Source organism: Cebidichthys violaceus, unplaced genomic scaffold (assembly GCF_023349555.1).
Source record: "Cebidichthys violaceus isolate CVI_PGR_0920_01 unplaced genomic scaffold, fCebVio1.0.p SCAF_1, whole genome shotgun sequence".
In the NCBI taxonomy this organism is placed as follows: domain Eukaryota; kingdom Metazoa; phylum Chordata; class Actinopteri; order Perciformes; family Stichaeidae; genus Cebidichthys; species Cebidichthys violaceus.
This window is the reverse complement of record NW_027176262.1, coordinates 12,116,970-12,132,141: the sequence shown is the minus strand read 5'-3', so window position 1 is coordinate 12,132,141 and position 15,172 is coordinate 12,116,970. Positions and strand designations below refer to the sequence as shown.

The window sequence follows — 15,172 nt, the reverse complement described above, 5'->3', positions numbered from 1 at the left end:
AACCTATGGCCAGGAGCAGACCTGAGAAATTCAGCCGGTCAGAAAAGCAGAGGCGACTCTCTGGAGGGCGATAGTGGAGGAGGAGGCTGGAAATATGGCTTGGCCGCTTCGCCATTTCGTCTGAGTGCAACATGACTGGAAAACTTGAACCATCTCCAGAAAGCGTATTTGGAAATCAGAAATGATTGTTAAATTTGTGAGACTGAATATTGTAATACTAGTCTAGCGCTGCAGCTAACAGTCCGTCTGTCTGCCTGGCTTAGTCAAAGCTGCTACTGCTGTAGCAGATGATGACATATAAATGTTTTACATAAATGCATTATATTGTGCAATCAAGGCAGTTGGGTCTGAGGAATCAGGACACAATGGTTTCATCATACCGTGAGATGATCCAAGGAAAAAAAATCTATGGATTATGGAAAATGAGGTTGACCAATCATGATTGGTTATTTAAAAAGGAGAAGTTTGACATTTGGGGAAATACACAAAGTCACTTTCTTGCCAAGCATTAAAAGGATGAGATCAATAAAGCTCTCATAAATATCGGTTAACTATAAAGCTCACTAAGTAGCATGTTTGTAGCAAATCTCATTTATCAAATCTGTATTAAAAACAGTATAGAAATAATTTGTCCTGTGTACAGAGTCAAGCTAGCCGTTTCCCCCTGTTTCCAATCTCTGTGCTGAGCTAAGCTAGCTTTTCCTGGATGTAGCTTCATATTTATAAGATATTTATGAGTGGCAATGATTTTCTCATCCAATTCTCTGCATTAAAACAAATAAGCATTTCCCCCACAATGTCAAACTGTTTCTTTAAGAGTATAATGTACAGTGGGAGGCTAACAGAAGCCGCCAGTTGGTCTAACCACACTTAGCTGAAGTGGCAGTAACACATACACAGACACAGATGAGTCTTTCCGTTTTATTTCGGTGCACTTCTGTACTTCCTTCTCAGTTTTAACCACCCTCTTTTCTCATTCATTTTTTTCTTGCGTCTGCTTCACGGCTCTCTCTGGGTCACAGGAGCAGGAGTTGCTGCTGCTGAGTCAACATCACAAGTGGAACACTGGCCTCAGAATCACAAAGACGCACACACACACACAGACACAAACAAAATGCACACACACTGCTATTAAGTTTACTTTATCCTACTGCTAGAGTGTCTGGGAGTAAGCTAAGTGCAAACATTCTCAGACATCTGTGTGGATCGTGAGCCACTTGTAGGTTGTTCACATCAGACAGGTCTATACTTGTGTTATGCATTCTTGAAATATTTGAATGTATGGTGTAGTTTTTGTCTGAATTTTCAGAATTGAAGTAATTTTGATATATTTAATAAATAATATATTTGCAGTTCTCATGCCATTTCTTGTGGCTCGAGATCGCAGTGTTTACACTGTACACACTGAGTGTGTTTGTAGAGTCTGCAGACTAAGATAATTTCTTATCTTCTAGTAGTATTTCTGCTATGTTCTGACGTTTCTGTCCTTTCCAGCACAAATGTCGTCATCTGGGCTTTACTCTTAGGCAGTGTGCAAACCACTGTTCAAAATTGTCCACTTAGAAACTTGTATTATGTTTCTATGGCACGCCTGAGCCTAATTCCTTATAGGTTAAGTTTTGACTGTTAAAAACCTGGAAATTACTGTCTATACTGAAGGAATACTTTTTTTCCACCTTTATCTGTCCCAAAGGTCCAAAAAAGGCAAGGTGTATTTTTCTCTCTGATCTGCTTCCACCAAAACTGCAACATCTGGTCCTTTTTAGTCATTTAAAAATGATTATGACAGACCTTCAGGCAGCCAGGATGAATCATAGATGCTTTGATTATGTGTGCATTTGGCTTCTATTAGGATGGCTGCCTTTGGACGGCTCACTGTTCATATAGTGAGTTTCAGAATACCGTTTAATGTGATTGTTGCATTTTGGAAAGTCAAGAATAATAAGTTTTCATGCCTTCAGCTTGATTTGTCGTGTTCTCCTCTTGACCCAATCTGTTTTAATGCTAAATCGATAAGTTGATAGTCAGGTAAATTATTTGGCAAACATTTAAATAATTGACTTTAAGTCATTTCTTAAGTAATACTGCCAAACATTCCCTCGTTCAAGCTTCGCAATGTGAGGATGTGCTGTTCTAGTAAATTGACTATTGTTGATTTGTGTGTTGGTTGACCAAAACAAATTGAGACAGGCATTTAAGACCAATCTATTAGTTGATTAATCAAGACAATAGGCACATTCATTAATAATGAAAAGAATTGCAATTGCAGCCCTAAATTTCCATAAACACATTAACTAAATCTTAGCTAAATCAGACAGTCAGCATTGCCTAAGTTATTGTGGTTTACAGATACGGAGCGCCTACATATTAGGAACTTGCTATAATTCCAAATTGTCATTACATTTAAATCAAGGTGTTAAATTCATCTTGATGTCTAGTTTATCTTTTTTATTACAATCGGATTGGTGCAGCATTGCTCAGTTCATGTTCTGCCAAATGTTTTTTTCACTTTGTTGGACTTTGTGTGTATTTTATTTTGTCAACTCATGTTTTCCCATTAATACTTTTAAACTCATGATTTGTCTAAAGTTTCTTGACTCCTCCCGTCACATGTTTCATGTAATGGGATATAATGCTGTTTGTACAGTGCAAATCAAAGTAAAATAAAGTAAACTAATAGCTTTACCTGTTCAAGAAAATGTCAAATGTCTTTGTTAAATGGCGGCTAAAGATATGGATCCTTTTTATTCTACTTTTTAGAGATCTGCTCATAAACAGTTTATGTTAAAAGCAAAACAAAAGTTAAACAGACAGTATTCAGAATTTAATCCAAATGCTCTGTAACTGCCAATGAATATGAAGGAATGACCTTGTTGACCGGCATATGGAAAGTAATCTTGCAGAGTAACAAAGCGGTGAGCAGAAAGTGATTCTGCACCACATATGGTAATAAATCAATCTTTTTTTTCTCTTTGAGGTTCACTCACAGCCTCAGTGATGTGATTTTACACAAGCAGTGGGTGTCAGCAAATTACACACAGCAATCACTGACAGCACATGACAGGGGCCACACCAGGATCATTCCTTCAATCATGTCACCTTTGAGATTGAGGCCGGGATAAGTGTAAGAACAACGCAAACTCAATAAAACTTTGATACTTCCCTGTTTGTCACAAGAGTGCAGATTATTTTGTTGTGCAACTGACAAGGAGAGGACATGTATGAATTGGGTGGGGCAATATTTTCAAAGACACTGAGGTCAGATTGACCTTGTATTTGAAAAGATCACTCACCGAAGATTTCCCCATTCTTGGCATACTCCGTGACTAAGTAGAGCATGTTCTTCGTCTCCATCACCTGAGAGAGGACGAGAAAACGGGGAGAGGAGAAAAGAGTGGGAGAGTGAATACACACAGAAGACCACTTTTCATTAGCAATATTACCAGATGATTTAGTTTTACAGAGATAATTAGAATAAAAGGGAAAAAGGAAACTGTAACAACAGATACAAATGACCCAAATATTACACAATTGTCCACATGGTGTTCTCTGAGGTTCAACTGCAGTGTCTGGCATCAACAGAGTCATGAGCAAAACAAAATGCATGAATGGTCCAAGGTCTAAAAATGGTGTCCATGCAAGAGAATGGAGGAGGACAGTTGGTGTTGCCGAATATATCTGAATGGTACTTAAAACCCTTCAGCCCTCACATGGTGCTGTGTTGTGTAGGAGGAGGAGAACCGATTTAGAAGCAGAAACACTCTGGAGATGAATAGAATCAGTTTGAGAGTGGAGGATGAATCAGACACAGCGAGCCAGACATTCACAGTAGAAATCCCACGCTCATTGTTTATGATCAATTTTCCATCTGTTACATTGACCGATTCATGGATTTAAGAAATTATAGCCAGCTTTTATTTTGATTTTTTTGGGTTGTGTAACAAGCACATTTTGTCTTGTGGAGCTGGAATACAACTGATTGAACGATACCGAGTACATATAGCCAGGCTTAATTCATCAATCAAAACAAGTAGCATTGTGAGCCAATACAGCATCCAATCTGGGAAATAAACCTTTTCTCACAGCGGACATTTTCACTTGTCACAGCATGAAAAACACAGGTGTAACCAATAGTATCGATGGCTCCGTTTCATTCAGTTGTGCCAGTAATCCAGCATGTACAACAGCAGGGCCCTAACACTGGCACACCTAAGTGGAAAGCAGCCATTATTCATGTTATTAGTTATGTCTATTTTCTATTTAAGATAAGATAATCCTTTATTAGTCCCGCAGTGGGGAAATTCACAGGATCACAGCAGCAAAGTGGACAGTGCACACGAGATACAGGGTATTTACGGTGGATATCTTTGTTGTTCTTACAGTCAGCTAGATGCTCACTCTCTTCATATGTTGTCTGTCGTGGATCTATTAGCCGTCTTAAACTGTTCCTTCATACGTATTATTATATACAGCTCTGGGAAGGTTTGTGCAAAAATCTGTGAGACACAGCAGATGTTTTGGGCAGCATTTCTCCCCCCTTTGGCAGTGAGAGCAATTATCATATAAGAGAAACTGTAGCGATGGAGCAGCAGCTAGGAGTATGGTGCAAAATCATTAGAAGTGTCCAAGAAAAGTTTCTGGAGTGACTGAATGCTTCAGATAAAAAAAATAAACTTGGCATTCAGAGGAAGGATCAAAGTCACACTCGAATGATTGACTCGCAGTTGTATGCCTCCGCCAACCAGTCAGGATGCAGTTTACATCCATGTCTGTCATAAATATCACCATTTTATCCAATTAGACATTTGTGTGAAATTGTCATGATGAAAACCAAATCCTAATGAGTTAATCCTTGAGTCCAAATGGATGCGTGTGCCAGACATGGGCACCTGAAGCAGGGGGGCCAAGGGATCATTGACTCGCTCATTTTAAGGCCTTCTCCCACTTTCTTTTTAAGTCACAAACCAATGTGTCCCCGCAAATATTGCCACTATATTGAAACAGTAAAATAAAATAAAAATACTTTCAGTCATTCCAATCCAGCCCGTGCGTGTCAGACATGTTTTTTTACTTGCTCGTCTACAGATACACTCCCATTTTAAAAATCAGTGCAGCCAGCAGTCTGCGCGGCGAATTCTCACCTGTGTGTCACGTAACAAAGACCTGATCTGTAGCAATTATTTACGTTATTTAAGTCTTTTTTGACAATATGAGCATAATTGCAAGGCTGAAAAAAATGCATTATGTGCATCATGTCCTTTAGTGATGTGCATGTCAGGTTTTTTTTTTTTTTTATTACCTGCACTCACCAAACCCCTTATTATGAGAACCCCACCCGCGAAACACCAATATCATAGTAGCACATTTGTGTGGACTGAGATCCTCGGCGCTCTCTAAGATGCTGATCCTGCTGCTGGGAGCAGAAGCTGTCAGAAAGCTCTCTTTCTCCTCCGCCCACTGTAATGGGAAGATATAGGCTAAATAAACAGTACATTTCAACAAAGTTGTAATCTTAGGTCTATACGGTCTTGCTTAGTCTAGTGTTTGGCTAGACTGTGGAGGAAAAATATGTTGTCCACAGATTCAGCATTTAACCTATTTTGATTTACTTTCGAGGTTCGACAAGCTGAGCTGAAAGCGAGCGCACTAGATGCGCTTGTTTCTGGATGCACCACCTCGAGCCAGCATGTGTGTAGCAACGGCACACCTTTCCCATCATGTAATCACTGTGATCTTGACCTTTGGCCACTAAAATCGAATCAGTTCATCCTTGAACGGAAGTGGACATTTGTGCCACATTTAAAAAAAATAAAAATAAAAAATCCCAAGATATGGGACAGATTACTTTCGTAGAGAAGTGTGGACGGACAAACCAGCTTGGGCCGTCACTGCCGCAAAACCATAAAAACGTGCATGGGAGGACTTGAAGGGAGCGCTCCTGGGGGGCAGCTCACCTGCAGGCATACGTGCGCCAGCGTGGGAAAGTCGCCACAGACACCAGACACCTCAACTTTGATATACTGCAAAATACAGAGAGCTTTCTCTGGCGGCTATAGACTGAATCAGCATTGTCTAAACCCGTTTGACAAGGAACGTAACTGACATTCATGTATATGTAAAAGTCCAGCACTACAGCTTTGACGTACTGCTGGGTGTTGTTTTACAAGTTTTTTTTATACCAATGTCAATACCAGAGTTTGCTTACACTCTTTTGATTACATTACATTGAGAAGTAAAAACACGTTCTTCTACAAAACACTCCATTTAACAAAAGACGCCAAAGTTGTAGTCAAAACACAAGCAGCTGCACAATAATCTTGCCAAGCAAAATAGACTAAAATTGGAATAATTCTCATTTTAATTGAACTTTCCTATTAACAAATGAGACAAAAAAAGTACAAGAGATATAGATATATCTATATAGATACATGACAGTTGTAAATAATCGGTTGGTACCAAAAAAAGCTTCGCTACCCACCTTTATTTGCAATGTCAAGCATCAAGCCAATATGATGCCTCATGCGCTTGTATGACGGAAGTAGGAGTCCAACAGGATCTTAATACTGTGTTTAAGCCCTGTGTCACTGGCTACACTATAACACATCCATTTATATTTCATTTCTGCAGCTGCTTAACAGTAAATGCCTTTCCTGTACCATCGATAATCACTACACCACTTCAATACAGCAGATATTATACATTGTATACAGTATTATATTGTAAGTATGTTCTGGCTCCAGATTAGGCATTTCTGTCAAAGTAGTTTTGAATAACTGCTATGAGGGAAATAACTGAAGCCAATTCTCTGTCATGTAATAAATCATAATAGAAGTAAATATACAGTCTGAAGAAATGCAAGCTGCACTTTGTGTTTAGCTCTTTATGCAGTCTGACACTGCCGATGAGAAGGTTTGAAGACCGTCTAAAGTAACATTTTCGACTGATCCCGTCTGAATTTTAGGTCATGGGGAAGAGCAGCTGTAGTCCGAGTGGTGAAACACATGCTGTATACAGACTACACCGTCTCATGGTTCAATTCAATACTGTAAATGTATAATTCATAGATCTAAATGTAATTGTTTTAATGGTTTTAACAATGTGGGCAATAACTGTAGCGTGGAGGATATCGAATTAATGTCATGATCCGTCCAATATCCTCAATTTATTCAAGAGTTTCCTGTAACGTGATTGATATTCAAATGGGGCACTCATTTTGTATTGAAAAGTATTGATAGCTAGAGAGTGGTTTTGTAATTATCAAAACAACATATAGTGGTGATTTTGACTGTTTAAAATCTTTGTAGAGAGACCAGAATAAGAGTGAAAAGATGAACACCCGAGAGTCAGAGGATAGTGAGATGCAAAAGCGGAACAGATGTGAGGCAAATTACTGCAGACTGTGAGCAAAGAGTTCACACCACACATGACAAACTATGGGGTCCGTCGTTGGGTTGTCAGTGTGTGTCTTCATTAGCTAAGGCTTTCCTTTGAGCCAGTATATGAAACTAGAAAGGAAATTACTAATTGACCTGAGCTGATTGGATGGACCGGGCTGTTGGAAATGACTAACACCAAAATAACACAGCAGAAAGCTGGAGCAGAGCCACATGGTTGTGTAATGATAATGAACACTCATTTACTTTCCCTAAACAAAACTAACAGGACCCCAAAGGCTTATGTAATACAACTGAATCGCCCAAATTGTTGAGCTATTGGCAGTTGGGCTATTTTGCGTCAGACAGGAAGACATCACGGCAACAAAGTGATAAAAGTTTATTTTTGAGTCACGTACAAATGTATGTGCACTTGCCCTCGCACGACTGGACGTGCATACAACTACTTGACAATGCTTTTAGCACACATCACACCATTTCCATAGTTCAACGACAAAGCCAGATTATTTTCTTCTTGGCTTCAAGAAACTAAAACATATTTCTGCTGCATGAAATCATATTATCATACATCTTAAGAATTAACCATGATAGACATCTTGGCAGTCTGGTAAGAAACCATGGTGTGCAATGCATTTTGGGATAAGAGAAAGACTATAAGTCTGTCTGAAATCGTATACTAACCCATACTACATTAACGATGAGTGTGCCATTACCATACTGTATAGATCACAATGTCAGCGGTCCAAGCTAATGTTTAATGAAAATGTAAATCAACATTACCTCTTCCACTCAAATTCATAATTCCCAGCAAAGTTTAAGGCAAATTAAAATAATAAAATATTTAAGTGTTAAATGTGTTTCTACAGGAAGTTATGTATGTGAGTGCCAGTGTTTTTTCCTATAATGGGTACCTTAGCGTCACTCACCATCATTTGTAATTATTTCATCCAACGGTTAATTATTTAAAGCGTCTGTCTCACAGTCCGCCGTTGGACAGTCTGAAGAGCTGCAATGCATTATGAGGTAAATGAGTGCGTCCGTTAAGCTCACACTTCACGCACAGAAATTCTTGCTCATCTAGTATACATCTGTCACGTACACAAAATCTATACAGTTGGAACACACTACGGACTCAATTTTACATTTTAAAACTTGCTTTGCACCGATTCATCTGCCTCAAACTCCCATCAGATTGCAATGCACCCCGGGCAGGAAAAGACCAACGGACACTGGTCATGCTGCAGCATTGCTAGTGGTGGTTGATGTATAGACACCAAAACAGCCCTTAAGTTCAATACATATTAGAAACTATAACATCCTTAAAAACCTACAGAAGATGTCTTTGAGGCAATTGCTGAAGACTTTCACGTTGGGTTGATTTAGCTAAGTCATTGTGCAAATAAACACGGATACTGTGCCCCCCAAATTCAATTAAATACTTTTTGAAGGTCCCATAAAGTCAGGGGCACTGACAAGAACTAATACTTTGTTTCTAACAAGCAATGAATCCATTCAGGCCTGAATAAGATGTTTTAAGTCAATAAAAAGTATAGATCCATATCTGATTATAACATGCCGGCTAAAATAGAGCCTGATGTTGCAGTACAGGTCAGATCTGATGTCCCAGCACAATAAAAAAACATTTAAATTAACAAACTTCAACAACTAACATTTAGTTTTAAGCATACCAACAGCACCTTCACACGGTGCAGAAAACACTCACAGATGAACACAGCGCCGAATGTCAGTCAGTCATTAACTATGCTCTCATATCTTAAACTACCCAGAGGTGGCAGGTTCTGCTAGGCAGCAGTTGTTTGCTAATACATTAGAAAATGACCTGGATTGGTCTTGCGCTTCAACACCTCGACTGCTAAAGAACCAGGGAAGAAGATCAAGAAGGAGCAGCGATGATTTGTGCTGCAGGAAACTGGTTTGCTCACAGATTAACCAGAGAGGCGTGGCTAATTCTAGGTCCCCTAAACAGATGTTACATTACAGATGTTACACTGCAATGTAGTTACATATTACATTATTGCCCATGCTCTCTGCAGGGCCTTCTTTGATCATGGGCTGACTGACAAAGATCTTACTCAGACTTCAAAAAGACATCTCCATTCATCTGTTGCACAAGGCTATTGAGATACAATCGTCTTCAGTTGGACTACTTTTCAATGAATTCCTGGCAAATCAATACTTTTTTTTGAAAACTATCTTTTCAAACCCAAGATGGGCTCAGGATAGTTTCTGTTGGAAAATGTAAAAGACTGACAATGGTCTCACTGCTCACTATATTTTTAACAGGCTATTGAGCCTCAAAATAAGTGACTAATCTTAGGGAAATTAAGAGTCATTATTGCGTTTACTTAATTATACAATTTTTTGTCAAGTTTGTGTGTTGTATACTAACTGGAGTAAATACATAGTATGGTGGCATTCTTCCAACATCACTGCTACTTCGACAGTAACAGACTACAAGCAGTTGTCATGAGATGGGTCAAAAGGAGAAGATTGATTTGAAACACCCTGAAAATCTCTTGATTGACGACAAAAAATAAGAACAAAAACCAAAATCAGATTAAACCATTGATCTTTGCACAGCATTACAAAAAGTGCACAGAAGGCCAGATAAAACCAGGATGTACTGTAGTCTGAATCAGTGAAAGCTGAGAGACTAAGGCAGTCCCACTAAATCAAAAGATAACGGGTAGTGAAGCTTAAGACTCACCTGGTACAGCTTGATGATGTGGGGGTGATCCAGCATCTTCATGATCTGAACTTCTCTGTAGATCTTCTCCAGATTGACAGCATCCAGTTGGGTCTTGTCGATGATCTTAATGGCCACCTGCAGAACAATACAACTCTGATCAGTCCGTTTCTCAATAGCATACAATCAAATCATTGTTAGGGCTCATCAGACTTGATGGGCAAAAAAGAAACACACTCGCATACACACTAGTAGAGATAGCGGTTTAATATTCTCCAAGAAGCAAAAGGGAGACAGTCTGTTCTTTTCAGAAAACTGCTTTTGAGCCACAAGATAAACACTTAAATACAGCTCGTGCCGAAGACCTTCATCGTAAACACTGAATGAATTATCACATTAAAAAAAAAAAAAAAAAAAGAAAAGGTACAGCAGGCCTCGTTGGATACACACAAACGCCTCACAATGACACGTACATGTGTAAACGGACACGCTCAAAACTTCAACACTCTTGGCTTTTGATTAATGATGTCCAGTGGGTAACGAGGCAATATTAACATCTTTCCTTCAGACGGTCTCATAAACAACATTTCATCAGTGTGATCTGAAGTGTTTCCAAGTGTCTGTGAGCCAAACTGGAGGAGTAAACAACAGGAGACCCCAGTTCGCCTCTCAGCAATCGCACCGCTGTTAGATTACGTTAGAAAACTCTCACTGAGAGTGTTGAGACTGAAAACAGGACAGTATTAAAAGATTTGTAAGGGGGCTTCGTTGTTTCAGGCGCTGGTGAGACATAATAGAGAAGTGATCAGTCACTCAATAGATTAGTTGATCAACAGAACATTTTTGCTTTGTAATTTTAAAGCAAAAATTACAAAAAACGCATCTGGTTCCAGCTTTTTCAATGTAAATATTTGATGGTTTTCTCTGTCTTCTGTGATACACTGAATGTCTTTCACTTCTGGACCAATGAATAGGTCAACTTGGGCTTTTGGGAAGTTGCAAAATCAATAATGAGAATAATTGTTAGCTGCAGCCCTAGGTCAGATAATAAAACAGGATTGATTACTAAATCCACGAGTTTAAGGGTTTATTGGTTTGCCAAAACACAATATATAATGTAATTGTCTGTGACACAGGGATTTCCTCTGGAAACTAGTGACAATGATCTTATCCTCCATCTTTACTTTAGAAAAACATCAGAATTACCCTGTTGCCTGTATCTGACTGGCTTCAGTGCGTGTGTTGCAACAAAAGTTGAGCCACGTCCAATGTTTTCCACGAGATGATGCAGTATTTTTGCAGTTGGTATTCCTGCTGTGTTAATGCAGTGGTATAAATAGTCTGAAGCCAGCCTCATGTTTGGTTTTAATCTTAAAGTGAAGTCGGACATCTCGATCCCACCGACACCGTTCAATCCTATTTAACATATTTGTAGTTAGCACTTTCAGATGCGCAGTAATGGGTGTTTCAATACATTGAACACTCCATTATCCTCTCCCTACCCACAGTACAAACAGGTATGCAATTTGCCATCACATCCTGTGAAGAAATCTAAATCTTTTAATGGCACTCCGGCTACAAGTCGAGACCCCAGGGCATAACATTTTAAAATCGCTAGCCTACTGGATTATAGGGTACTTGGTATGAAAAGATCTGAGTCAATCAACTGATTACATTGTCAACAATACTTAAACGCGCGCACACACACACACACACACACACACACACACACACACACACACACACACACACACACACACACACACACACACACACACATATAACATAACATAAGAGTTCTTGTGTACTCTGCTGGAACAAGGTCATTTGAGGACTATGACTTACAGGGGAATTTAGTTCATACATTAAGTAATGAGAGCAGACAGGCTGGACGGGACAATACTGTGACCAGAGATGGATAAAAGTATACGACCCACTGAGCTGACAGGCAGGACCCCATGGGAATGAGCCAGCACTATGTGAACCCTCAAGCTGCGGTATGTACATAATGGGATGAATGGGTCAGTATAACACGCAGGAGGCACGAGTTAAAAAAAAAAAAAAAAAAAAAAAAAGTAGGTTATGCACACAGATACACCTATCTGGGAATATGAACATAGATGCATCAGATCTGTGGTTTAATGTGTCATTAAACTCTGCTTTTCCTCTCTCTCTCTCACTCACACTCACACACACACACACACACACACACACACACACACACACACACACACACACACACACACACACACACAACATCTCTTTTGTCAAATTCACAAGGCAGATGGCATCACATAAAGCTGATAGCCTGCCTCTCCAGCTGACCGTGGCCACTTAAACACACAGCTTGGCTCTGGCCACGGGGCCACTGCAGTGGCTCTCTCTGAGTGACCTCTACCAAACCAGTGGCCTAAAAAAAACAGCATCAACATGTTTTCATTCCATGCTTTCATTCCACCTCGATACCACGCCAGCCGAGGGAGCGGGTGCAGCCACTTAGTGAAATCACCTGGTGTCATGTTAGGCTGAAATTAAAACCTGCGTTTAACATAGCTGTTAGTGGCACACAGCTGCAGATTACCTGGCTGGACTAACGCTGCGCCACTTCACAGGCTCTAATAACCAGATTAACACGAAAACAGTCTTAAGAGGCATTTTCCTATCTTGTTATTCATTAAACATTGATTAAACCAAGGGGCATCGTCTGGATGATGTAAATCTTTGTTTTCTGGGCGGCACGATTGCTCACGTTCCACCACAAACAGTTTGAGGCCCTGTGAGGTCAAAGATCAAAGTGTGCAACTGTGTTTTTCCCAGCCCTATTTTTTCTATCGCTCCCTCTGCCCTCTTCACACACACACACACACACACACACACACACACACACACACACACACACACACACACACACACACACACACACACACACACACACACACAGACGGGACACTCTTTACATGTACTGCCTTGTGTCTCCGTCATTACAATAGTAAGGCATGGCACTCAGTGGTACTGGTGAAGAAGCGACCTCTCTGTAGAGAGCTGACATAAATCAAACAAATCCAAGCCCTGTTCTTTCTGTGCTCAATGCTTCCTGGCCTGAGAGTGTTCAGTGTTTGCAATATCAAAACCTTCTCCAAAACAAAGTGAAGACCCCCAGAGCAGTGTCAGTGAATTGCTGTCTGCATGCATGCATGCGTGCAGAACACTTTGCTTTCCAATTACACAGCTCTGGCCCGGCACATCCTGCTCCTCACAAAGCTTTCACACTGCTGGCACAAGAAACCACCAAATCAAATCATTATTTGGATTACATAATGGGGACCACCGACCCATGCTGCATGCATGCCCCAGATACAGCGAGGTTAACAGCAGCCAGACTCTTTTTTTGAGTAGGTACACTGTGGCACTGTCGTGGGTCATTACCAAAAAGAAGTGCAGGTGTATGATGCTGGTCTGGCGCAGGACAAAAAGAGTGCATATTTACAGTTTGCGTTTCCCAGCAGCACTGGTTGGTCAGACCTCTTACCGGCAGTGATGCAGGCTGAGGGGGGGGGGGGGGGGGGGGGAGTGAACGTGCAGTGAGACATTGCTCCTGTACCTGCAGGTATTCCAACACACCAGCTGTTGCTCGCACTGGAGCAGCAAAGTGGCACCGGCGGCAGTTAACAGTTACCTGATCCAAGTTTCTATTAGTGCACGATGTGGACAGCATTTCGGTATCTGCTGTCAATATCTGGGGTGTCAACTAGTGCAATAAAGTTATGTAACTCAGCCGAACAGTAGCCTAAGTTAGCTTTCAGGCTAACCAGTTCACCGACACACACTCACCTCGGTCTTGGTTATTCGGTGTCGAGCCAGCTTCACGACAGCGAAATTGCCCTTTCCTAAAGTGCGCTCGATGTCGTAGAAGCCCACTCGGACCGGACCCCGGATCAGCGGTTTTTGTACAGTGTCAGCCATGACCATGCTGTTCTTAATGGGACTGGTTGTTGGAAGAAGTAGAGAAGGTAGCCAGACCGAGCAGGGGACACGCGGGGGGCTCACGCGGGGCTTTTGCTAGAGCAAGCTACAGATAAAGACGAAAGGAAAACAAACCGCCCACCACCGCCGCCGCCGCTGCTGCCGCCACCTTCGCCGCCGCTCGAAGCGTGTCCATTAAAAATAGACAAAGTTGATTTCTGTGTCGCCCTGCCAGCTTCAACGCCAAAATTGTGGCGACACTTCCCCCGTCAGTGCGGCGATACGAAGCAGGCCATTTGCTGAACCCTGCAGGACTGTCACACACCACGCTCTCTAATACAATAGAGCGATAATATTTCAGCTCGAGGCACCTTCTATCAGCCACAGAGCACGCGAGTTGACTCGCAAAGAGGCATCATGTTCTCCGGTTGACGTGTATTGACGTCAAAGCCATGGGGGTATTTGTACAGGGGGCGGGGCCACGAGGCTGCTCCACACTTCAGTGCCAATTGGTTGCCACGACAACCAGACCCACCTCTTACGTCAACCGGTAAAATTGCTATTCTGAAATCTGTTTGCTCGCGTGTGCTGCTTGATTGCACGCATCGGTAACTTTGAAGTCCCCCTGCAGGTGTTTAATAAGCTTTTTAGTCAGCTGCGAGTGAAAAACGCAAGGGGGAAAAAAGGGTTAAATTAATGCTAAATCAGCCTGAAACTGCCCATTGTACACACATGTAATGTGCTCTGCAAGAATGAAAGAAAAAACTAATATTCAAACAAAATAATATGCAAGTGTTTAACGTTTAAAATAAAAATATATTTCACAGCATGTCTACATACTTTTACAATCCAGAAAAATGTGCAACTGCCATTACAAATCCCATATATTATCATATATAACATTATATAATGTGACTTGGCAGAACCTCATGTGAAACTAGATATTTTATCAGCAACAAAGACACTTTGGTCAGCTACTTAACAGCGCCATCTATTGGAAAACATAGACAATTGAAGCAAGACGACATATACAGTACAGTAAGTTTTGTACTACAGTCATTTTTCATTCACACACATCTAACCTCACACAGAAATTCCCCCTAAACAC

The 15,172-nt window shown here is 40.8% G+C and overlaps 1 protein-coding gene across 2 annotated transcripts in view; it reads right to left on the bottom strand.

The window, feature by feature from the left end:
* sik2b (salt-inducible kinase 2b) overlaps positions 1-14,508 on the bottom strand; it is a 44,998-nt gene extending 30,490 nt beyond the window's left edge. For both annotated transcript variants that reach the window (XM_068710937.1, XM_068710944.1), the window contains exons 1-3: positions 13,933-14,508; positions 10,123-10,239; positions 3,294-3,357 (exon numbers count right to left, since the gene is read on the bottom strand). In XM_068710937.1, the coding sequence (XP_068567038.1) occupies positions 3,294-3,357; positions 10,123-10,239; positions 13,933-14,070 (319 nt within the window). In that variant the 5' untranslated portion in view covers positions 14,071-14,508. The remainder of the gene's footprint in view (positions 1-3,293; positions 3,358-10,122; positions 10,240-13,932) is intronic.
* Positions 14,509-15,172: the final 664 nt, after the last annotated feature.